The sequence below is a fragment of the Herpailurus yagouaroundi genome, unplaced genomic scaffold (assembly GCF_014898765.1).
Source record: "Herpailurus yagouaroundi ecotype Mexico unplaced genomic scaffold, PumYag 139, whole genome shotgun sequence".
NCBI classification, from domain to species: domain Eukaryota; kingdom Metazoa; phylum Chordata; class Mammalia; order Carnivora; family Felidae; genus Herpailurus; species Herpailurus yagouaroundi.
In genome coordinates, this window is record NW_024412394.1 from 8,155,147 (window position 1) to 8,179,815 (window position 24,669).

At 57.5% G+C, this 24,669-nt stretch overlaps 1 protein-coding gene across 10 annotated transcripts in view; it reads left to right on the forward strand.

Annotated features, from left to right (window-relative positions):
* Window positions 1-24,669, forward strand: part of FOXP4 (forkhead box P4) — a 50,039-nt gene that overhangs the window by 16,098 nt on the left and 9,272 nt on the right. For 5 of the 10 annotated variants that reach the window (XM_040473452.1, XM_040473450.1, XM_040473451.1 and 2 more), the window contains exons 1-8: window positions 2,031-2,240; window positions 14,440-14,529; window positions 20,622-20,744; window positions 21,361-21,447; window positions 22,748-22,895; window positions 23,015-23,228; window positions 23,475-23,579; window positions 24,483-24,570. In XM_040473452.1, coding sequence (XP_040329386.1) covers window positions 2,031-2,240; window positions 14,440-14,529; window positions 20,622-20,744; window positions 21,361-21,447; window positions 22,748-22,895; window positions 23,015-23,228; window positions 23,475-23,579; window positions 24,483-24,570 — 1,065 coding nt within the window. Of the gene's footprint in view, window positions 1-2,014; window positions 2,241-14,439; window positions 14,530-20,621; window positions 20,745-21,360; window positions 21,448-22,747; window positions 22,896-23,014; window positions 23,229-23,474; window positions 23,580-24,482; window positions 24,571-24,669 lie in introns of those variants that run through there. The other 5 variants (XM_040473448.1, XM_040473457.1, XM_040473449.1 and 2 more) reach the window with 4 other exon arrangements.

Consider the following 24,669-nt stretch of genomic DNA (forward strand, 5'->3'; position numbering starts at 1 on the left):
AGCCCTTGGAAACACACAGAAATGCACAACCATGGGACACGCTAACAGCACAGGGTCACCCAGGAAGCCACCCAGATCCATCCACTAGGACAAAGAAACCTAGAGTCACAGATGGAGAGGGGCCACAAGAGCAGCGATGTGGCACACGTGACCGGTGGGCTCCCCGTGGACCCCTTAGCACCTCTCAGTCCCCCCGCCCCCACCAATCCCTCCAATACCCTCACACGGCTCCCAACTCTGCTTCCAGCAGGGACAAAAACAGCAAGTGGCCCAGCAGAGCGAGGGAAAAGAGTTCTTCTGGAGTGAAGGGAGAGAATCTTCGGGCCAAGAGAGATGCAGAGAAATAATCCAGTCTCTCCCAGCAGCTTTCTGGTCTGCTTCCTGCGAAGGCCCTCATCCACTGACCTGTGGGGAGTCCCATGTGGTTGTGGGTCTGCCTAGGCCAAAAAGGGATCAAGAAGGGAAGAAAGAACACTGGCTGGCTTCCATAGACTCCTCAAGCTCTATGTGGTCTTGGCCTCTCTAAGCCTGAGAGTCTTCAGCCTTACAAATAGGGCAGGTGGAGAAGGGGTGGATTGGAGTGGACACCCCTGAGTGGTTTACGTGTGCTGTTGTATTTCCTCCTCACAGAACTCTTAAGAGGCTGAAATTAATAACTTTTACAGACAAAGAAACTGAGGGTTAGGGCTGAGTTTTTTGTTGTTTGGTTGTTTTTTTTTTTTTTTTAAGTAATCTCTATACCCACCGTGGGGCCCCCCGTTGAGATCAGAAGTCACATGCTCTTCCAGCTGAGCCAGCCAGGCGCCCAAGGTTTAAGGGAGTTTAAGACCCGAGTCAAAGATCAGTGATGGATACCAACCAGGTCCCTTTTAACTGCAATCCACGTTCCTCTCAAGGGGCTATGGCTTTAGGGATAGCCGGGGACTGGGGACACTGCAGACTTTGAAAGCAGCCCTGGATGCTAAAAGCCCCCTGTCTGCGTCACAGTGTGCTCCTACATGCCCCCTGCCCCTGCCCCAAAGATGTGGGAACCTCCTTGAGTGGTAGAAGGAAGCTCGGGCCTCCTCCTTTGCCTGGCTACCTTTGACCACTCCAAACATTCCCTCTCTTTCTGGGAATGTTTCCACCACTCGTTGAAAAGCAGCTAGGGAAGGGAGGGAGGGAGGGCACAGGATTCAGGCCTTGACTCTTTGCCCCAAACTCTCTGGACTCTCAGTTTTCCCATCTGTAAAAGAAGGAGCCATGGTGCTTGTAGAAACAGTGAAGGTTATTGGGTGTCTACTTTTGGCCAGGTGCTGGGCTGAGGGCTTTAGAATGGAAGGTCAGAGACGTGGGACAACTGGCTGCCTTCCCTGCACACCTCCAGGCCCACCTGAGTGGCTCCCAGTAGGTGCTGGGCAAAAGGGCAGCCATTTTTACTATGGAACAAACATAGATTAGAGCCTTTCTGGGTCCTGGGGAAGGAGACCTTATAAGGAGGCCCTGCCCTGGTTGGTCTCTATCTATGGGGAACATACAGAGAGGTCATTCATGTTGGTGGGGCTGGGGTGCAACCTATCCCTTTGCTATCCTAGCTGGACCCTAGCTTCCCCAAGGCCCTGGCCTGGAGGGAGAGGCCAAAACAGGTTTCTGACACCACCCTCCCCAGGGGCAGGGGTGAAGGCATCACCTCCTCCCCTTCCCTGCCAAGGTCTCCTGGAAGTCTAGAAAATGTGGGGGAGGAGGGCACTGGGGCCTCAGCCTGAAGCTGCCCCCTCCCTGGGGCCGAGGGGAGAGGGTGACATTGGGAGGGGGGCCGCCCCCCAAGAGGGTTCCCAGGAGCTGCTTCCAGGAAGTTGAGGAGGAGGCGATGCCCTAGGACTGGGGAGGATGGCGGTAGTGTGTGGTGGGGGGGGGGGGGGTTGGTTAAGGGGCTTTTTGTTGGTGTTGAGGGGTTTCGGTGGCCGCCCCTGGGGTAGAACCCTGTCCAGCCTGGAGTCTCAGCCCCTCCCCCACGTCTCTCCTCCCCCACTAGGTCCCGCTAGAGCGACATGATGGTGGAATCCGCCTCGGAGACAATCAGGTCGGCTCCGTCTGGTCAGAACGGCGTGGGCAGCATCTCCGGGCAGGCGGATGGCGGCGGCGGCGGGGCTGGGGCTTCGGGCACCGGCGGAGGCGGCGCGGGCAGGGACACGGCTGCGGGCGCCGACAGCAACGGCGAGATGAGCCCCGCGGAGCTGCTGCACTTCCAGCAGCAACAGGTAGGAGCAGCCGCCCCTTCCCGGCCACCGTGGGGAGAGGGGGCTCGCCTGGCCTCTTCCCTCTCCCTCCTGACGACGACGTGGGCCCCAGGCTTCCTGCCCAGCAGCCTCACTTTCAACCTTCTTGAAAAGGGCCAGCCCTCCAAGGACTCCTGCTCCCTCGAATTCTAGTGGCTACCTTGGGGCAGGCAGAGGGAGGGCGGGGGCTCCCAGGAGAAGTGGGACCCAGGAGGACCCCAGGTCAGGGAGCTTAGGGCAGTCTCAGAAAGACCCACGAAGACAGATGCCTGGGCAGTAGGCTGGAGAGTGTGCATCTGGGATGGCTGGGCTCCTGGGCTCTCCTCCTGCACACTGGCTAAGTGAACAGCGTTGGGAGACGGAGACCCCGCTTTAGGTGCATGCCCCTTGGAGGAAGGGGGCTGTGTATACACCGTCTTCACTTTATTTGTATTGTAAAACATTCCCCACCTCCATGTCTGCCTGGGCCCCTGACCCAAGCTGTGAAGAAATTAAACTTCCAGGCACCAGAGTCCAAAGCAGCTAGGAAAAGGCCAAGAGCAACAGGCAAAGTCAGGCCTCCATTTTTAGGGCTCAAACTGGGGATCCCTATCTGCGTCCCCCTTCCCATTTCTCCCCTTCGTCATTCCCACCCTCAAATACAGAGTTCAGGAGTTCAAGACCAGCTGCTGACGTTCCAGAGGCTCTGGGGTGGGGAGCCTGGTTGGATGATGACAGAGCAGGGGCCCCAGGCCCTGGCCCCGTGGCCCCACCCCTGGAAAAATGGAGAATCATGCTTGACAAGTTCAGGAGAACCGGCCCAGCCAGCCTCAGCCTTGGGATTCTCCTTCTCTCATTTGACTGCTCAGCCAGGCACACTGGAGGCACAGCCCCTTGGGGGCTCTGCTGGGAATGTGGAAAAGTCGGGTCTACATGTAGTCCCTGCCCATGCCTCAAGCGTGCACAGATGTGTGTACCCATATTGCCCTCACGCTCTCTCCCAGGCTCACGCTGGGGCTCCTCCCTCAACTGCATAGCCCCTAAGGGGCCTTTTCCCACCACACTTGTGGAACCCAAGGTCAGACTGGAAGCCCAGCATCCTGTACTGAGTTGCTCATCTACCACTAACACAAACTGAACAAACCCAGGTTAAGTCCCAGCCAGCCTCTTACAGCAGTGTGACCTTGACCTAGTCATGGGCCCTCCCTGAGCCTTGGCCTCCTTGACACCCTAAAGTACAGGGTTTTTAGGATCAGGTGCAATTTGAGTGTGAGATCCCTGCACACAGTGCGTGGTTGATGTGGATACTAACTGAACTGAGGACTTTAGAAATCACTTCCTCTTGCAAACTATGGACAGGGGAACAGGAAGGACCTGTCACCTTTCCCTGGGGAGATAGCACTGGGGAGTTTGCTGGCATCTCCCAAGACTTCCTAAGCAGGATCTCTGCGGAAGAGACCCTCAGAGTCTGTGCCACCTACCGGGGACAGAAGGTCAAAGGGCAAAACCTACCCCTTAGGAAAATAACAAACACACCCCACCGGAAGTCTCCAAGGCCACCCATTTTATACAGCCACCTCTTCCCCTCCCTCACCTCTATGCACACAGAGCTAGGAAAGATTTGAATGTGGTGGGGGATGGGCTGTGGGGGAATACTGAAACTGGAAAGTGTCTTTTAAAACAATTACTTAAAACTGCAGAGTAAACACAGATATCTCTATAACTGGGGAGATGTGTAGGGCAGGGAGAGACAGAACTGTCTGTACTGATCAGGTTTCTTCTTTCTGCATTGCACACAAGCCATGTTTTGCCATCTATATTCCACGTTCTAGTTATTCCTGTTTGTTTTGGGGACTATCCCAAAGTCCTGGAAAATCCTATATCTGTTTCACAAATAAACTGGGGTGGAGCTTTGGAGGCAGGCGGACGGCTGTTTTATCCATTTGGGCTCACTATGGGCCTGGGGCCTGGGGCCAAGGAAAATATTTGAGACTTTAAAAAGGTTCTGTTGGCTCCAAACTATGAGAGAACCCTGCAAAATTACAATTATAAATGTTTCAATTAAAGGGAAAGTCTGTGGACGGTCCTTCTACCCCCGTACGAGCAAGGCTTTGAGGAAAGCTTCAGGGGTAACACTCTCTGGTACCCCCAACAACAAATGTTCCTGATTGTTTGTGGAGTAGAATAACTGTAGAGAAGAAAGCCTGGCCCAACGGGTTCCTCCTCCCTCTCCTCCATCCCATCCAGGAAGTCCTTTGAGGACAAACCAACAAATACCTTGCCTCTGTTTGGTGCTTTGGGTCTTTCTCCTACATGGTGTCATTTAACTGCCTCCCCAGCCCTGGGAAGTGGGTGTTACTATTATTCCCATTTCACAGGTGAGGGGGGCACTGGCTGGTCCAGGTGACACAGGAACAGCTGCAGCTAGACCTCAGGTCTCCCAATTCCTAGTTCAGGGCTCAACACAGCCTCCTTTTGGCTGCTGCCACCTCACACAGTCCCTTGTAGGAAGTGGAGGGAGTAAGGCCTGGAGCATAGTAGGTGCTAAACTAAACGTCTGCTGGTGAGTGTATGAGAGGACTCTATTCCCAACCCTAAAAGCTCTTAAAATAAACAAACAAAAGCAACACTGCCGGCCCCAAGGAGCCACTGTAGAGGGAGGTTGGGGGTGGGTGTACAGTCTGCATTAGTCCCATCCCGCCTCCTTGGGCCGCCAAGCCCCTCTCCCTGTTTCCATCTGCCTGTTGGTCTCTGTCCCTCCGCTCTAGGTAAACAAGCCCTGGAAGTGCAGTCTTAGCCTTTGGGAGTAATGAGTTGACAGAGGAGAGAGAGATAAACAGGGCAAGTCAGAAGTCAGGCCAGTGACAGGACTTCAGGCTGAAACAAACAGTACTAGAGACGGTGGCCGCATCACTTTGGAACAAGATCAGGCACTCGTTTCCATGCAACAGCAGGCCGGGAGCTTGTTTAAACAGCGGCTGGGGGGTGGGAGTAAGGGGGTGACATGGCGTGGCTGCCAGGCCCCATCTGACTGGAGAGAGGGTCCGTGGCTGGCTGCCCCGTTTCAGCCGTCAAGGCCCCAGCTTCCGGCTCCCTCCTGTCAACCCGCTTATGGGTGAGTGATAGAGCCACACCACCTCCACTCTGTCCTTGGGGCTTTCGTGGGGTCTCCAATCTCACCCCCTTATGGAGAACGTTCCCTGAGAAGAAGGCCTTGGAGTGTGCATTCATTCAGCAAACAAGCATCGAACCTTATTTGTACCAGCACCCTGCTGGCCAGCCAGCTGGAGGTGATGATCCCCAGCAGCTATTAAAGAATACCCTGGACCCAGCAGACCTGCCAGCCACCTCCCGTTGCCGCCCCCTTCCTTCACCAAGGCAGAGTCTCCTTCCTCGTGGCTCCTTCCTCCCTTATTTCCCTCTGATGGCTTTTTTCTCTGAAGGTTGCCCTCGCATTTCCTCCTATTCTGGTTTCACCTGTATGAAATGTTCCCAGTTGTGGGGGCTTTCCCCAGGGACTGCACGGATACCCTTTGAGCTCTGTGATGGGGGGCGGTGAGGGCCGGGACGAGTGTGGGAGGTGGAGGGCCTACAGAGGCCTTGGGGACAGGCCAGGCCGCTCTGGCTCAGGAGAGCTGGACCTGGGGCCGGGAGGGCTGGGCCAGGCAGGGTGGGGGCTGGCGGGGCTGCTGGCGGCTGCGCTGAAAGGCGTCCTGGGCCTCCGGAGCCTGCACTCCCATTGTCCTCGGGTTTCGGGGGTGACAGGTCAGCGAGGGTCACAGGAGGGTTGCCTAGCGTCTGGGAACTCCCACCGCAGTTGCTGTGGCAACCGAGGCCAAATCCCACCCTGTTCACATCCTGTGAGGAGATTCAAAGACGTTGGGGGGCTCTGCACATTAATGGGCTTTTAACTCACCCCCTCCTAAGAGATGGTCGGGGTGGGGGGACGTCAGGGCGAGGAGGAAAAGAAGAATGGAAGACATTTTTGTTTCCTTCCCCCATCTGGCTGTCCTCTGCCCAGGCTACTTAGGGGGATGGGGTGGAAAGGGGAGCCTTCTAGGGTGAATTAGCACAGACACCCCCCCCACCTCACACAGTCCTCAGTGGTCTTCAGTCTTCAGGTCTGGGGCCCATTTCTCCCTGGGACTCATGCCCCAGATTTACTCTTCCTCTCTGGTCCCACACCTTTTGGACTCTTCTTTTGGTAGAATGAGCTCTTCCCCAGGAGGCGCGGGAGGGGGGGTGGGGGCCTGAAGGGAGAGTTGGGGCCCCAGCGCCCCAGAGAGGAGACTTAGGAACTTGTCAGTGAAGCCCTTGACTCTCCAACAGCTGTAGCATAGCATGTGGAAACTACTTTCCCACCGTTGCTGGAACAGAGGGCCGGTGAGTAGGGCCCAGCAGGAAGGCATTCTTTGGGGTTGTGCAGGGAGAAGGCCTTAACCCCCTTCTTATATCCTTCCTGGGTTACTAAGCCAAAGGCCACCCTGTTTTATGTGTCTGCCTCCAAGTCCCCAGGAGGGTGCTAGGGCAAGAAGGGTGGAAAAGGCAGAGGAGAGGCCCCGGGCCCAGGAAAAGGGGCCCAGGTCCTTGCTTTGCTGGGACTGGGAGGGAACCAGCCCACTCTACCACTAGCCTTCCCTTCTGGTATGGAATTCTGAGACCTCCTCTTTCCCAGGCCAACCCCCTTTTATGCCAGGGTTCTTGTCCTTACTCATTGGGAATTTGGAGACAGAAGGGAGAATTTGGGGGAGGGGTGGCTGAATGTTTCCTCTTCTGAGTGTGAAAGATTAAAGTGGAGAGGGTCACATCCCAGGGCCACCCCTTGGCGGGCCAGCTAGTTTTGCACTAGGGGAGCCCCTTTATTCTGAGAAGCCCGGTGAGAGTCCTTGGGAAGGGACTCACATGCCCCTACATGTCCCGCTCTGTGCCCCACACTTGAGCTCCCTATAGAAGCACTAGTGTGAGGGTAGCAGCTGGGCGCACAGTGGCTCTGATCCCAGACCTGGAGAGACACCCACTTCCGGAGACCCCACAGCTGCTGTGGGTCTGGGAGGCGTCCCAAGCGATCAAGCCCCCCCCCCCCCCCGCAGAGCCAGGAGGGAATGAGGGAGCCACAGAGGAGCCCCTTAACCGCTTCAGAGCAGTTGGGGTCACTTGTTAATTCTCATCTCCCGGAGGTGGGAGGCCGGCCATTCCTGGCGTTGGTGAGAAAGGGGGCCTGAAACCCGGCTGTGCACCCAGGCTCCGAGTCTCCCACCCACGTGGGCTGGGCCTGCTTGTATCAGTGCGTTGCTGGTTTTCATTTTAATGGTTCTAATTTGAGAATGCGCCGATGTCATTTTTACGAGGTTGGTGTAAAAAAAATTTACAGCCTTTCCAAAAAGCTTTTTTTTTTTTTTTTTCTAAGGGAAAAAGGTGTAGAATCACTTCGGGGGTTTTATGGTCTCCTCTTCCCCATCCTCCTTGCCCCCCTTCTCTGTGTCATTTCATTTTTATGTCTCTGCTGGAGGACAAAGCAGGGCTGGTAGAGAACCTGGATCTCCTCTTAGGTCACTTTAGTGGTTGGGACCACTGACCTCTGACCCTTCTCCCTGGACCCCTTTCCTCCACTCTCTGGCCTCAGAGGACTTGCATTTCAAGCAGTAGACCAAAAAATGCTTCCTATTTAATTCAAATCAACAAGTTCTTATTGAGCACCTACTGTTTACTAGGAGTGGGTTATGTATCTACCCTCAGAGATTATATCACTCCCTCCTTAAAATCCTCTGGCATTTTTTTCTCAAGCATAAAGTATTGCCCAGATGCAGTGAGTATCTGACCCTTGATTTCGGCTCAGGTCATGCATGATCCCAGGGTTATGGGATCGAGCCCCCATGTAGGGCTCCCCACTGATCGTGGAACCTGCTTGGGATTCTCTCTCTCTCCCTCTCTCTCTCTGCCCCTCTTCCCCACTCACACACACTCTCTCTAAAATAAATAAATAAATATATATATATATATATATATATTTTTTTTTTAATTAAAAAAAAAAAAAGAAAGACGGGGCACCTGGGTGGCTCAGTTAGTTGAGCGTCCAACTTCAGCTCAGGTCATGACCTCATGGTTCGTGGGTTTGGGCCCCACATCAGGCTCTGTGCTGACAGCTCAGAACCTGCAGCCTGCTTTGGATCCTGTGTCTTCCTCTCTCTCTCTCTCTCTCTCTCTCTCTCTCTCTCTCTCTGCCCCTCCACTGCTTGTGCTCGTGCTCTCAATCGCTCTCAAAAATAAATAAATAAATGTTAAAAAAAAAGTGTTTTCAAAGAGAGAAAGAAAACCATGGTCCCTCCATGATCTGGCTCCTGCTCACCTCTGGGACTTCCTCTTAGGTCACTCAGCACGGCTGAACTGGCCTTCATAGTTTATAATGCTCCCAGCTGAGTCCCACGTCAGGTCTCTTTTGTTCACCACGAAGACTGTCTCCTGAAAGGGTTCCCTCCCCACCCTCACAGCGGCCTTCCCTGGCCGCACGACCTAAGTAGCCAGCCAGCCAGTCTCTCTGTGTGACGCTAACCACCATGTCTTCACCCGCTTGGCTTTGCTTTAGTATATGCTTCATCCCATTAGAATGTAATCCCCGTTAAAGCAAATGCCCCATGTCCCCGGTGTCTAGGACAGTTCGAGTGCCCCGTGGGGCTTCACAAATACTTGCTGAATTATCGGTAAGTGAATAGAGAGTCCTACTGTGGCCATGTGGCGGGGGACAGGTGATGGGCTTTCCTGGGGCTCTCTTTGGGTTTGGGATAGGCTAACCCACCTCCCCGCCCCCCCCATCACCTCCTCATGCCCCTTCCCCTAAATCTAGCCAGCCCTAGTTGAAAGTAACTATATCAAGATAATTTCTCTCTCAGTTTTGCCCAAATTAGCTATATGCAGACAAAAGAAGTTTGGATTTTATTTTGGCCGCCACTCACCATGGTCCAAACGGAACCAGAATTTGCTAGAAGGTCCTCCATCTTGCCTGGCCACTCCTGGTTCCTCTTCCCTGCACAGAGCCCATTCAGGCTCTGCTTCCGCTCCGGTGTGGCTTCGGGCATGTCGCTGCCCCTCTCTGTATCTCCGTCGCCACCTCTACGAAGCGAACCACAGCTATGCTTCACAAACCATTTAGCTTAAGAGCTACCGTAAGAGATACATTTTATGTGGAGCCCTAGCACACACCGTTCCATGAAACAATACTTATGCATACCCTAATAACTCTGATGCTTTCTTACATACTGGTGTATGTGTCCCTATTTTTTGGACCCCCTACATTGATATTATGACCCACCATTAGCTCATGACCAGCAGTTTAGAAAACACAAGACCAGATGGCTCTAACGCTTCCAGCCTGCCAGGTCTGGGTGATTCTGCTGCTCCATTCTCAAAGTTCAGCCCTTCAGGCTTGTCTCTGAGCACCCCATCCCCACCCTCCTAATCCTCAGCCTGGGGAAGGGGCCAGTGAACAGCCCTGCACCTGGCTCCCATGGAGAGGATGCCTGTCCCTCCCCACTGAATTCCCAGAGACAGAAATGAGGGTGTGGTCTCATCCTGCGGAGCGGAGACCCCACTGCTCCGAGACTTGTTTTTCTTTTCAGAGCGGGCCCCGTGGCCCTCAGAGCTCTGGCTTCGCTCCCCTCCATCCCAGCCGCCCTCCCTGGATGCCTGTCCGTTATAAGCCATTTGTTCCTAATTGTGGAGATCCTGCTAATGACTTCTGAATGGGCGGTGGGGGGAGGAGAGTTCGCCTTCATTAGCAAGACCGTTCTTGGGCTTGAGGGGGAAAGGGGGGCGGTGTAGCCCAGAGGAGGGTTTGGTTAGCAAGTCCTGCTGGGTGGCACTGGACAAGTGACCGGGAGCTGCCTGGGAAGGTGGCAGATTAATAGTAACGACAAAAGTTGATGTCCGCTCAGGGCCCGCTGGGCACCAGGCACTGTGGTAAGTGCTACATGTGCCTCGTGTACACTTCACAACAACCCTGGGGGTTAAGGACAGGGTTCTTCCTACTTTGCAGAGACAGAAGCTGAAGCTCAGCAAGGTGAGGTGACTTACCCAAGGTCACCCAGTGTATGGTGGAGCCGGGATGTGCATCCAGATGTCCACCAGCGTCCATGAACTGAATGGCCCACCACTGCCTCCTTTTGAGGAAAACTAGACCTTATCCGCCCAAGTCCCCCAGAGCTGAAGATTAGGTTTTAGGTCCAAGGGGTGGAGAGAGGGGATTTAAGAGGCCAGATGACTCCCAGTTTTCTATTCTGCCCCTGAGCCCCCTCTCCCTCTCCTTCCCTCCCTCCTAGGTTTGCCATGATGGCTCCTCCTTGGTGTGGGATTCTGAATGCCTTTTGCCACCCAAGGCCGTCTTCGGATATCTCTGGCCCTCAGGGAAGGGACATTGAGCCTGGCTTTCTGAAGAGTCCTGCCTTGGTCGTGTCTACCGGCCTGAACCAGTTTTACCTACCTTTCACACGTAGACAGCAGAAAGCACACAGGCTTAGGGGAGAGATTCACAGGCCCTGAGAGACCATGCACAGCATCGTGAAGGCCCTCCAGTGGGTGAAGGGAGCTGGGGCATCAGAGGTGTGTGGACTCCATTTCCTGGCCGCGGGACCTTGGGTCTCAGTTTCCTTGTCTGTAAGATGGAGACAGTGACCCGTGCTTCAGCAAGATCTAGAAGGCCCTATACCGATGCTAGCTCTTTGTCCACCTGCCCTGCCAACCCTGTTCAGCCTAGACCAAAGTGAATTTCGCAGGGGTGCCTGCTGCTGGGGAGGGGCTCACAGGTACATCTCATAACATCGGTGTCTTCAGGGGGGCTATGACCTGGTCGGCATCAGCAGAGAAGGTGGGGCTGGATCTGTCCAGGGTTGGGGGCCATCATTGCCCCCGGCTCTCAGCAGCAGGCAGTGGTGATGTCATCAGGCCTCAGGGCCAGCAGCCAGTGTTGAGGATGCCTGGCACGTCAGAGTGGTGGCTAGGAGTCAGGCGGGGCTTTAGAAAGTCTCAGCTCTACCTGATCCCTTGGGTGACTGCCCTGGAGGAGGGAATCCTGGGCCAGAGGGACCCCCTAGTTTCCAGAGTGCTGTCCCCAGCTGGGGCTCTGGATGTGTGGACGGTGGCGGGGAGTGGGGAGTGGAGCAACACTGGAGGACGCAGCAGTCAGGGCCTTCCTTGTCCAGGCCATCTGGGGAGGGGAGCTTGGGCCCCAAGTCCAGGGTCTGCCCATCACCCTTAACCCTGGGTACGCACAGCGTGACTTTTAGATGGTACCCATGCCACTCTCAGTTGGGTCAGGGCTGAGCTCTGTAAGCAAATTGCACGAGACAACCCTGTGTACCATCACCTCCCTGTCTCCTCTGAGCACAGGGCCTGTGCAAGGTGGGTGGCCACGAATGTGAGAGACTGAATGAACGAATGAATGAATGGAGTGCCTGCAGGCGCTCTGACCCTAATGACCTGAGGGCCCCTGTGGGCTCCTCCAGCCTTTCCTGCTGCCAGCCCAGGAGTGGTTTCAAGGTCCCGGGACTTGCTGGGCCATTTCACTCCTCTGTACGGCGGGGGTCGCTATGCCAGCCTCCTGTCCTCCTGAGGAGCCCGCCCTTCGGGAATCCAGGCAGTGCAGCCAGTGCCGCCGCCTTCTCCGGGCTGTGGTGCCCTGGGCTCACCTCTACTCAGGCTCTGAGGGGCGGCCGTCGTCACAGCCCCGCAGCCACGGGTCCTGGGGCAGGCCAGCGTTGGCTTCTGTGTGTCTCAGCACCTGGCACACAGCAGGTGCTCAGTTACGTGAAGGAAGAAGTGAGTGGGGCTGTAGCCGGGCTCCCTGTCACCTGGCCTGCAGGGGAGGCCCCGAGTGGGAGGAGGGCATGAAGGCGAGTGAAGGGCCTGTCACCGATTGAGACTATAAGGCCTGTCGTTTTTTCCTACAAATCTTGTAATTTCGTGCTCCAGGGGACCACAAAGCAAGAGAGTCTGTGGGGAGTGAATCCAACTCCCCCCAACTTCCCCTGGAAGCCCCTCCCCTGCAGCTCCCCTCTCCCCACTCTGGGTTGCCTGGGCTGGCCAGCTTCTCCAAGCCTTCCTCTTCCCCCAGCTTGCCCCCTGACCTCTGACCTCCTACCTCTCTACCCCACCTCCACTTTTGGAGGACAAAGAGCATCTGTCTGACTCCCGTAGACCTGGAGGAGGTCACTAAGGCAGATAGAGGCAGGGGCTCCTTCCTGATGACCACGTGGCCACCTCCCTTCCTTCCCTCACCCCATCTCCCTCGTTTCAAAGCCCCCCAGAGCCTTTTGACTCAGGTTAGATTTCTACTTTCTGAAGTCAATCTGGGAGAAGAAAGCCCAGGCCACCTCCCTAGGGGAATGGATGGGGTGCTGGGGAAGGTCTAGGACCTGGGGGACTGGGGAAGGCATCTGAACTCCAGGTTTGCTGGGGGGCATGTGCCCCGAGGTACACAAGTGAGTATTTGCAAACCGTGCCAAGGGGAGCTAGGCTTAAGCCTGGGGGTGGCTCAGCTGTTCAATGGCAGTTAAGAAGGGGCCGCGAAGGACGCGTATATACGTGCAGTGGGCCCCCCGTGAGCATTCGCTGGGTGGAGAGTGTGTATGAGCGTGTCCATATTGCACTGCGTAAGGTTTGCCTTGGTGGTGGTGAGGTCAGAGAGCACAAGTCCACACGGGGACAAACAAGTGTGTATGTGGATAGAGGTGAGGGAGCTGCGGTGAGCATGCTTCGTTACATAAGTACGCTGGGCAGGAGGCCGTGCTGGGGACTGGCCGAAGGAGCCAAGGGAGAGAGCCCGGGAAGAGAACCGAGATTCCCGAGAAGGGAAGGGGGCAGACGCTCCGTGATGCCACCCTGATGCCAGGCAGGGGTCCTTTCATCCCCCTGGTGTTTCAGAAATGGGTAGTGTCCTGGTTTCGCAGAAGAGACTGAAGCCCAGGGAGAAAGTAATTTGCCCGAGGTCATACTGCTGGGAAGCAGCACCACTGGGGTTCAAACCCAGGTCTGTCTGGTGCCAGAGCCCCCTATCAAAGGCCGGGACACAACTACCTGGGGTGTCGAAGGAGATCTTTGTGGAATGTGGGGGGAGACAGGTGTTGTGCTCCTGGAATGTGGATTCAGGACAGGTCCCCACATCCCCTTGCCTATACCCCCTCCCCCCCCCCCCCCCCCCCCCACACACATAGTGACTCAGAGTCTGGCAGTGGAGGGCCTGGCCGTCCTTATGGATGGAGAACTTCCTACGGCTGCCTCCCAGACCCCCCACTCTCCCACCAGACCTCTCGCTGCTCACCTTCCAGGCTCACGGATGGGCCGGACCTGCTCCACCTGCAGCCTCCACACCCTGCCGGCCCACAGTCCTGTCCAAGCCACCAGGGCCTCTGAGCCCGGACTGCCACAGTGAGGTCGGAGCTACTCGCTGGTAGTTCAGACACACCCTTGAGGATTTGACCGAATTCCCCCATACCACGAGGGCCTGCACCCAGATCCCCCGACTCAGAAAGCCACACAGTGCTCGGACCCTGAGATTCCGCCCTCATGGCCCGAGTGACTCCGAGTAAATGCCCCTCCCATAGCCTCCAGACCGGCCACCCAGCCAAGGCTTCCTGGGCTCAGATCCTGTCTCTGACACCTGGCTGTGTGATCCTGGGCACGTCCCTTTACCTCCCGGAGACTCCATTTCCTCAGCCGTAGAATGGAACAGATAATCAATCCCTGGCTCCCAGCCTCACAGGAAGGATTCAACGAGATCTTGTGTGTGAAGGGCCTGACTCGTAATAGATGTTCAGCGAGTAGTACCTGTTGTTAGTACCTGGGGTCCAAGTGCTGCACTTTCCCCTGGAGTCCTTTCGTGGCCGCTGTCCCTTCCATTTGCTGCCCCCACTGAGTCCCAGTAAAACCTCTCAGGTCCTAGAGTCAGGACCTAAAGGCTCTGATCCCCATGCCCTGGCGGCTTCTCTCAGGGACTCCTACTTTGGGCCTTACCTCCAAGCCTAAGTGGGCCCTGGGACCTGGTCACTCACCCCCAGGACCTTCCCCCTTAGCCTGCTCTCGTCCCCTTTGCTGCCCCCCCCCCCGACTCTCCCTGAAACCCAGGTCCTGCACTGACCCCTGACCACCCCCTCTGGGCCCTTCAGGCCTTTGTTAGAGCAGGGAGACCTTGCCCTGACAGGCCCCTATCTTGCAGGCTCTCCAGGTGGCCAGGCAGTTCCTGCTGCAGCAGGCCTCGGGCCTGAGCTCCCCCGGCAGCAATGACAGCAAGCAGTCTGCGGTGCAGGTGAGGAGAAGGGTGTGGGCTGGGGCCCGGGCAGGTCGGGAGGGGGTTACTGGGCCCGGAGGGAGGGGTAGGGCCAGCAGGAGGATTGCTCTTGCCAGTCCCCCGTGCCACAAAGTGCACAGCTTTCCAGAAGCAAATGCAGCCAGTGCAGGCGTGGGGTGGAAGAACTTCTCTTTCTCTGGCTTCACCTGATCAGCCAGGCCTTCCTCAGCTCAGCCTCTTTGTGTCTGTGGCTCGGAGTTAGCTCTCTCTCCCCTGGCTTGCCTTCCCTGGCTCTGCCCTCAGGGTCCCCATCCCTTCTCAGCTTTCTGCTTCCCCATCCTTGTGAATCACTCAGCCTGTCCCTGTCTCCCCAGCTCTCTCTTAGAGGCTGCTCCCCATCTCTCACCCACCAACTCTGTCTCCCCCCAGTTTCCTGTCTCTTGGTGTCTCTCTGTCTCTTTTGTTTTCCTTTGCACAATCTGCCCTTTCCCCCCCCCCCCCCTTCCCCCAGCTTGCCGGCCCATCTGGCTGGCGGGGGGAGGGGAGATCTGTGGGAGGTGGGGGGGTGGGGGGGGTGGGGAGGGAAGCCGGGCCTTCTGTTTACCTTTTGTGTCACAAAGAACTTGGGAGAATTGCGGTCTGAGTCGGGTGGGTCATGATTCGGGCAGCCAGCTCCCCTCCCCCGGGCCCTGCAGCCTTGTTTCCCGGCTCCCCTACCCCTCCCCACGGCAGCAGGGGAGGCTTGGAATTGGGGAGAGGATTAAGCAGGGCTTTGAAAGGAAGTTTATCCAGGGGAGGAAGGGTGAGCAGGGATCGCTCTGGAGTTTGGGGAGGGGGTGCTGAAGGAAAGAGGAAAGTGAGGAGGTAAGCAGGGGTGGGGTGCACCGTGCTTGGAGGACCCAGGACTAGACTTTGTGGGGGTGGGGGGCGGGGGGAAGATTCTGGGGCTCTGAGGAGTATCTGAGCTTTATGTCAAACGAGCTTATGTTCCGGAAAATGCTTTGAAGAAGTTCAAGGTGACTGACAGATGTGGGGCCTGAGCAGGGGCCCTCTTTTAAAGTCTTGAACCTAAGGAGACAGCCCTCAAGGGGGAGGAGTTGGGTCAAGATGGGTAGTGGTCTGGGTGGGGAGGTGAGAACAAAATCTGGAAGGTCAGTAATGGGCAGAGGAGAAAGTTCTCACACTGCAATGATGTAGAAGGTTCTCATGCTCGTGTGTGGTATCCGGACTGGGTCTCTTTGAATTAGGGATCCCTCCACCCCCCACATATTCCCTGGGTCTGAAGTGGTCTTCAGGCTACTGCTCTGGGTCGTCCTCACCCTGGGCCCAGCCTCCTACCTCCTTCTAAGAACAGGGAAGGGTGGGCTGGGGAGCAGGAATGCTCCCCCAGCTAGAGGAGACCTGCTGACCCAAAGGCAAGAAGGAAGGAACTAGATGGTAGTTGGAGAGACCGAAGTCAGGCATCAAAAAGGACTTTACCGTTGGCCGTGAGGCGTAGGAGATCTGAAATCATTAAGAGGGGAAGGGAGACCATGGAATCTTCCTGAGAGGGGCCCCTTCCGCCAAATAAGGGCGACCCTGGATGGCAGACGTTTTGGTCAGAGGGACAGATCAAATGATCCTTTTCTCAGGCCTCCTCTCTCCTTGCCTCCTCCTCCTAATCACTGACTGAGTCATCCATTCATCAAATACTTACTCAGTGCTGACGAAACTAACATTTACAGAGTGCTTACCATGGGGCAGACGCTACGTGCTTTACGAGTGTCCTCTGTCTCCCTCTATCCTCACAACCCTGTGGGGTCTATAGATGCTATTATTAGCCGTCTTGCAGATGAGGAAACTTTGGCCCAGATAGGTTAAGTAACGTGTCCAAAGTCACACAGCTAATGAGGGACAGAGCGAGGATTTGACCCCAAACAACTTAGCTCCAGAATTTAAACTTAGATGCCAACACTGTGACATTGTGTGTGCTTTGCACAGCAGTGAACACCAGTAGTCCCCAGGGATGATTCTCTGGGCTCAGGGAGATGGGGTTCATGGGGCCATGTCTGTACTTCTCCAGGAGCCTGGAGCTCTGACTTTGGTCCTCCTTCTCCCCCAACCCTGGATACCTTCCTTGCCTCTTCTCTCTACCCTTAGGTTCATCATCTCTAAGGAGGTGGAGCTTCTGTTCCTGACTGGGTCGCAGGGCCTAGAAATAGTTTTTCTGTGAGTGAAATGGTTAAAAGAAGGAGATAGGTGGCGGCCCTTTAACAGTGGCCCCCACATGACACTGCTCTGTTCCCCATCTCAAGACAGGATTGGCTGCCCACTCACCTCCCCACCATGTTCAGGACCCCTCTCCTGCAGCCAGCTTCAGAAGTTTCTAGAACCACTGGAGTCTCCACCCCTAGCCTGGAGATGGCCTAGTTTGTGCCCCAGTCTGGGCCCCCAGGCAGGGAGGGGTCAATTATAGAAGGCAGCAAAGGTAGCTGGGAGTTTTGGGGGGTGGAGGGGACGATGGTAGGCTAGGGCCAGGCCCCTTAGCTCTGTCCAGCCTCTGTATCATCTTCTCCAGAATTTCTGGAAGTTCATCTTGGTGCCCCACCACTTCTTTACTTCTTCCTTGCTGCAGCTCCAGCCCAGAACTAGCCTGCCGACTTCCTTCTGGTCATTTGCAAGGGAGTTTAACCTAGACCAAGCTCTGGCCCGTCTGGCCTGTCTGGCCTGGTCTCTCCACCGAGCCAAGGACCTTAGACCCCACTTAAGAGGTTGAATTTGGGTCCTTGATTCTGGCACCAAATCGCATCCATGGGGTGCACAGCCTCCCAACCCTCAGGTCCCAGATAAGCTGCCTCTATGTCAGGCCACCCAGCCCAGCACACTGTAGTCATGGTGGGTGGAGGACTCAGGGGCCTGGGCAGGGTCCCTGAGGGAGGGGCTGGAGGCAGCTGTCGGCATTTAGCCCAGGGCTCGCACTGCCAGGGCTTTAGTAAGCATTTAGCTGTCCTGGCCACTCTCCAGATAGTGACTCACGGGCCTTGCTGAGCTGACAGGCTGACAGTGCCTATCCTGACACATCCTAGCCTGGTGAGGGGTCAGTGGGGACACCAGGGGAGCTCTACCTCAGTTCTCAGAACCCTAAGGGGCACGGGAGGAGGCGGACGGGGTCAGGCAGTTCAGAAGCTCAGCATGCGGCAGCCACTTCGCTGACCTTTCTTGACCTCCTTGGCCCCACCGGACAAGTACACACAAGGTGATCCGTCCACATCTCTGCAGCCGCCTCTCCGGCCAGCTGTTCGGCCACTTGGCAGGAATGGCAGAGGCCAGGGAGGCCTTCCAAGGTCATCTCTTCCATTCCCCTGCGTCCAAGTAGGAAAGCCCCAAGGAAGGAAATGCCACATCCTTTCTTGCATGCCACTCACGGTGACTCACAACCCTAGTGGCTGGAAAGATCCCCTGGTGTCTGGTCTGCCTCCCTGCCTGGGCCATGTCCGGCTCTAAATTGAGTCCTCCCTGGGAATGACAGGCCCCAAACTCTGGTCCTTGGGGACCCTCGCCATGCAGTACCCTCCGGGGCTCCAGGCGGGCCTAAGGGGCAGTCATGGGGAAGAGAGAGGGAAAGGGGGAGAAGAGAAAAGAGAAGAGGAAAACCCAGGATGTTTTTAAAAGTAGTTTTCCCTGGGGCGCCTGGGTGGCGCAGTCGGTTAAGCGTCCGACTTCAGCCAGGTCACGATCTCGCGGTCCGGGAGTTCGAGCCCCGCGTCAGGCTCTGGGCTGATGGCTCAGAGCCTGGAGCCTGTTTCCGATTCTGTGTCTCCCTCTCTCTCTGCCCCTCCCCCGTTCATGCTCTGTCTCTCTCTGTCCCAAAAATAAATAAAAACGTTGAAAAAAAAATTAAAAAAAAAAAAAAAGTAGTTTTCCCTGCATTTGTGTGGAATTTGATGGCCTACAAATCACTTTCACTTACCCCTTCTCCCATTGTGCCTTTGAGGAAAGGGCAGGTGATTTGACTCCGCTAGGCCTCAGTTTCCTCATCTGTAAAATAGTATGAGGATTAGACCCTCCTTCCTCGGGGTTCTGTAAGATTTGTGAGACCATATGCACAAAGGAGCCAGCTTCAAAAGTTTGTAGAACTGAGGGTCTGGGTGCCTAAAGGCATGTAATTAGCAATTGGAGGTCTGGTAGGAGATGAGATGGGGTACAAAGGATGGTCAGTGTCAGGGACAGGAACTTAGGTCACCTGCCCCAGGAATCCAGGACTGAGCTCAATACCACCATGGGGGGCACCCCCATGGAAGGAGGAAAAAAAGGACAGCTGAGCCACCTCCCAGCTTTGGGGACAGCCTGCAAGGGGCATGGGTCTGTGCCATTGTCTGCCCCCTCGGCCCCAGCCCCTCCGAGAGCGAGGACCAGAAGACCCCTACACCCTGGCTTTCTAGAGTCCCCTCCAAATATGCTTGTAAAAAGGGAGGCTGGCCTTTGGATCTCCAGCCTCATTGACCCCTCAGCTCCCTGGATAAGTTCAGTTTCCACATACTCTTCCAGACCTTCCTCAAGACCTGCTCTGGGCTGGAGAAGGCAGTGTGGGACATAGAAACACCAGGAGCCATGGAGTTCACAGACCTGGGTGTGAATCCCAACCCTGCCATTTAAGGCTCCTCGTTAGAGGCCCCTGGGAGCCTTCATTCACACAGAGCATCACAGCTAAAGAGCTAGGGTGTGCCCCACCCTAGGCTGTTGGCACAGAGATGACTGGGATGAAGGAGAAAAGCCCAGGGCCGGGGCTCAGCCACTAGTTGTTGGTGGGGGGTGGGGGGTGGGGAGAAGAATCGGGGGCACTGGGACTTCCCCGACGTCCCTGGATCCACCACACTTCCCCTGCTGCTCCTCTATCAGGGAAGCCCCTAATTGGTGGCTTGAGGCTGAGTCCTGCCCCTGCCAGGGATCCAGAAGGGAACCAACTCCTCTCCCTTGCCCCACCCATGAGGCGAGGGGGAGGTGACAGGGCCACAAGTCCCCTGAGGACATAACCTGTCACATCCTGCCCAGGACAAGTCCCTGCAGGATACCCCTCCCTGACTGGGCTGCCCGAACCCCTCCCCACCCCTGGGCTGGCAGAGGGGCCTCTGATCTGCTGGGGAAGGTATTTCAGCTCAGGGGTGCAAACACTCAGTGAGTGCCTGCTGTGTGTGGGAAAGGGGGGGGTTGTGGGGGCGCTTCTAGGGCTTGGCTGTGGGAGGGGAGATTAGACAAGCCGGGCTCAGAGCGGTGGGGTTGGCATAGAGCCCCATCAGGGCACCTGCCCTGCCAAAACAACGGGAGAAGGCAACGTTGCAACTTGGGCCTCCCTGGCGATGACTGCCCCAGCCTGGGGATTTCAGGGAGGTGGGGCCGAGAAAAGAATGATGTTACTGCTTTTCCAGGAACCTCTTGCTGGTAGCTAGGTCCTGCAGGCCTCCCACAGAGGCCTAACCCAGGGCAGGGGATAGAAAGCTGCTCTACTTTGAGACTCCTGCACGTTCCTACTGGGAGTCCTCTCTTGTAGTTCAATCCCTGTTTCACGTTTGAGGAAACTGACGCCCCAGAGACAGCAAGTGACTTGCCTAGAGGTCACACAGCAAATTCATTCCAGGGCTAGCAGCAGCAGCGTGCCTCCAAACTCCCTGCCTGGTGTTCTTTCCACCTGCGGCCCCCCCCCCCCCCCTTTGACTTAACTACACCTGTGTGTGCCGTCTAGACAGGTATTGTGAGAGTCTGTGACGTGTATGGGATCAGAGCCAGAGTCCCCATGCCATGCGGGCCACTTTCTGAGTTCTTCCCATAGCTGCAGACCGCTCTCCTGGCCAGGCCCAGCTTGTAGACAGTGCTGTCAGATTAGACTGAGCAAGAACTGGGAAGGGCCCGGTGTGGCCTGTCCCCCGGGGGAGAAGCATTATGGGTTCTACTGACCGCTCCTTCCTGTTCAGCGACCAGAAAACAGAGAACAGGGAGGTAAGTCACTTGTCACAAGACACACAGCTGGCAGGTGGCAGAGCCAGATTTCGAACCCAGGCAGTCTCACTCCAGTCCATGCCACCATACTGTGGGTGGGATCGAGGTGAGCAGGCTAATGGGGCCAAATCCCACAGGTGCCCGTGTCGGTGGCCATGATGTCGCCGCAGATGCTTACCCCCCAACAGATGCAGCAGATCCTGTCACCCCCACAGCTGCAGGCCTTGCTCCAGCAGCAACAAGCGCTCATGCTCCAGCAGGTGAGTCTGGCCCCGGGGCAGCTGGGAAGTCTAAGAGAGGAGGGGGGGGCAGGGTAGGTGCTGGCTTCCCATCTCCCACCCTGTTTACTGCCAACATCACTGCTGGCCAAAGCAGTGGCAGGAACCAGAGAGACTGCTCAGGCTGGACTGGTCTGCATTCCTCCAGGGCCACTGGGGACAGGTCAGAGGTCAGGCCTGTCCCACAGCAGCACCCCCAGACTCCTCCTCGTACGGACCCCACCTCTATATCCAGAACCCCAGGGAAGGGCAGAGTACTGGAACCTCCTGGCACCTTGTTGTGACCTGTTCAGGAGACCCACCAAGAGGCAGGGAGGGCTCACAGCTGTGGGGTGAAGCCCCCTCCCCCTTCTCCACCGCCTCTCCATCCAGGCCCTGCTGGGGACCCTCAGAGCCCACTAGGGAGAGCAGACATATCCCTGCGGGGGGATGTGTGTGTCACCGCCCCGGTGAGACTCCCTCCTTCTGCTCCAGGAGCCCAGTTAACAGCAGGCTGGGGTTGCTGTAGGGTCATCAGTCCCCTACCCGCGGTAACCCACTCCCACCCCTGCCACCCCCTTCCCCCCTCCCCCCGCTCCCACCCCAACCCTCCACCCAGCTGCAGGAATATTACAAGAAGCAGCAAGAGCAGCTCCACTTACAGCTCCTCACCCAACAGCAGGCTGGGAAGCAGCAACCCAAAGAGGTAAGGGGCTTGGGCAGGGCTGGCTGTGCCCTTGTGTTGTTGGATTAATGAGAGCAGAAGGCTAAGCCCTGCTGTGTTCCTCGCACACAGGCGTGTAGATGTGTGCATGAGCGTCCAACAGCCCTTGCTCATGACCGGTTGCTTTGTTGTTGGCCCCTTTCTTACCCACTTGCACCCCCCCCCCCAGCCCTGCCCCAGCCTCGGCCACTTGTCATATCCTGCCCTTCCCCTCCAGAGAACTCCCTAGCCTGCATCCCCTCGCCTCATCTGGGCCACCGCGTCTCCTGAGCTTCCATACCAGGCCCCTTGGCTCTCCCTCCATGCCCTAGACATGAGCCTCCCCTTCAGCTGGCCAAACCACAGCCAAGTCCTGAGCTGCCTCTTCCCAGAAGGCTGCCCTGGTGATGCCTAGTCATTTCCCAAAGCCCAGCAGCCTCCCCCTCAACAGTCTTGTAATTGTTGCATTCTCTGCATTATCTCTAGGCTGGGTTTATTGAATAGCCAGCCCCCCACCCCACCCCCAGGGCAGGCAGGCAGGCAGGCAGAGCCGTCCCTGCCTCCCAAGCACCCAGGACTTGCTAGGCTCCTGGGACTCAGAAAAGACTTGCTGACGGCCCGACTTGTCAGTGCCTGTGTGAAGAACTGAGGAGGGGGGGGGCGGGGGGCGGGCAGAGAGAGAGGGAGAGAGCCGAGCTCCCGTACAGCGAGCAAGCGTGCCACTGAGCAGTAGCGATGTGGCTCTTCCCTGGGCCTGGGTCCCAATGACCAGCTGATCCCGATCTTTGAAAGTCTCGTCAGACTCTTTGATTCCTTGTATCTAAGAAGCAGGAGAGGAGAGGAGCTGGAGGGGGTAGGCCCCCTCCTCAGCGCAGAAGGGGGGCACCCGGGCATGTGGGAAGGGTGCCCGCCAGGCGGGAGTGGCCCCCGGAGTCTGACAGGCTCATCGATCATTGTGATGAGAGCCCCCCCCCCCTTTCCAGGCGAGCACAGCTGCGGTGCGGGGAGCTGAGGCAGCGGAAGGAGGGGGGCGGGAGCAGGGAGGGCGTCGTGCTGCGTGTCTGGGTCCGCTGTGTGTGTTTGCGCGCGTGCGTGCGTGCGTGCGTGCGTGTGTTTACTGCGAGGAGGCATGCAGCCCTATGGAAGCTGGGCCGGGAGCAGAGAGGCGGCAGCCGCGGACGCCGCTCCCACAGCTCCGGGGGCTGACAGGCCCTGGGAGGGGGTGGCCGCAGGGTGGGGGCCAGACGGCTCGCCCTCGGCCGATGGCACCCCTCTCTGCACGCCCCCTCGGGCCCCCCACCAGGCACTGGGGAACAAGCAGCTGGCCTTCCAGCAGCAGCTCCTGCAAATGCAACAGTTGCAGCAGCAGCACTTGCTCAACCTGCAGAGACAGGGGCTGGTCAGCCTGCAGCCCAGCCAAGCCTCAGGGCCCCTCCAGACCCTCCCGCAAGGTGAGTGCGGCCCCCCCCCCCCCGCGCCGGGGCCCGCCCCGCCGCCCCGGGGGTGAGGTGGGAAGCCCCGTGGATTCTCCGGGGGCCCTGCCAGCCTCCCGCCTTTCTCTCTCCCGCAGCAGCCGTGTGCCCGACGGACTTGCCCCAGCTGTGGAAGGGCGAGGGTGCCCCCGGGCAGCCCGCCGAGGACAGCGTCAAGCAGGAGGGGCTGGACCTCACTGGCTCAGCCACCACCGCTACCTCGTTTGCCGCCCCCCCCAAAGTTTCACCCCCCCTCTCCCACCACACCCTGCCCAACGGACAGCCCACTGTGCTCACACCTCGGAGAGACAGGTGCGGGGCCCAGGTTGGGAGAGGGTGCTGCACACCTGCCCCCTCCCCGGGGTGCCCCTGGAGCCCCAGGGATTGGGGGGGAGGTGGAGCTGGGTTCTGGATGTTCACCCCTCTCCCAGGGCACACGAAATTATTCCCGGCTTCTGGGAAACCCATAGTAGGGACAGAAACATCAACGGCCGGGGGGAGCCAGGGCTGTTGGAGTCTTTAGGGTCCCTGACCACTGCCTCCGTCCTGCTCTCCTAGCTCCTCCCATGAGGAGACGCCAGGCTCCCACCCCCTCTACGGACACGGAGAGTGTAAGTGGCCAGGCTGCGAGACCCTGTGTGAAGACCTCGGCCAGTTTATCAAGTAGGTGTCACCCCCAGCAGCCTTTCCGTGGGGCCCCTGACTCCCCAGCCGGCCACCTAGCTTGCCCCTTTTTGGGCCTCCAGCCGCCAGCTGTCCTGCTGTCCTCACGCCTGGGGTACCTAGCTCCTTCCCTGCCCCCACCAGCTCCCTGATCACTCCCCCCTCCAATGTGTCGCAGGGCCTGCATCCTCTGTGTACCCCATCCCCGGGCTGTCAAGAGCTCGGCAGGGTGGGGGTGTGAGGAGCAGGAGAGGACGCCCCCCGCCACCCTCCCCAGCTTCCCCACGGACTCAGCCCCGGAGACTGATGGCCTGGTGACAGGCCGGAAGGCCGGTGGACAGGCAGGGAGGGAGGCGGACAGGCGGCTGGCAGCAGGCGGCCAGCTGCCACAGCCGTGCCAGGCTCTGTCACTGACTGATTAACTCCGCTGTCTCCCAGACCCTTGCAGCATCAGGGTCAAACAAATTGTTTTCACGCTTCGTCAGAGGTTTACTTAATTAGTTCATTTGCAATTAGATCTCTCTGTAGCTGCGATTTTAGCAAAGACATCAAAGGAGGCTGACGAGTCCTTCGTTGCCCCGTTGCCCCGTTTTTTGTTTGGTTTGGTTTGGTGTTTTTTTTCTTTCCCACCTCTTTCCCGTTGTATCCCTCGGTCTGTCTACTTTCCAGGCCGTGGGTGGGATTAGAGCATGGGATGGTGGGGCGGGGGGGGGGGGGGGGGGAGGGGGGGGGGGGGTATTACCGGGGGAAAACCCCGCCCAAATTTCCCCTGCCCCCCCCCCCCCCCCCCCCCCCCCCGCCCCAAAGGTGGGGCCCCCCCCGGCGGCCCTGGCAGGCGAGGGTAGTAGCAGCTGGAAAGCCAGGCCCAACTTTCCCTTCTCTGCCCCCTCCCCCTCCTCCAAGGCACCTCAACACAGAGCACGCCCTGGATGACCGGAGCACAGCCCAGTGCCGGGTGCAGATGCAGGTGGTACAACAGCTGGAGATCCAGGTGTGCGCTGCAGGGACCTGGGGACCTCCGGGCCCTGCCCCACCTACAGCACTGACATTCCAGGAGGGGCTTAGAGGGTCTCGTGGAAGGGTCATCTTC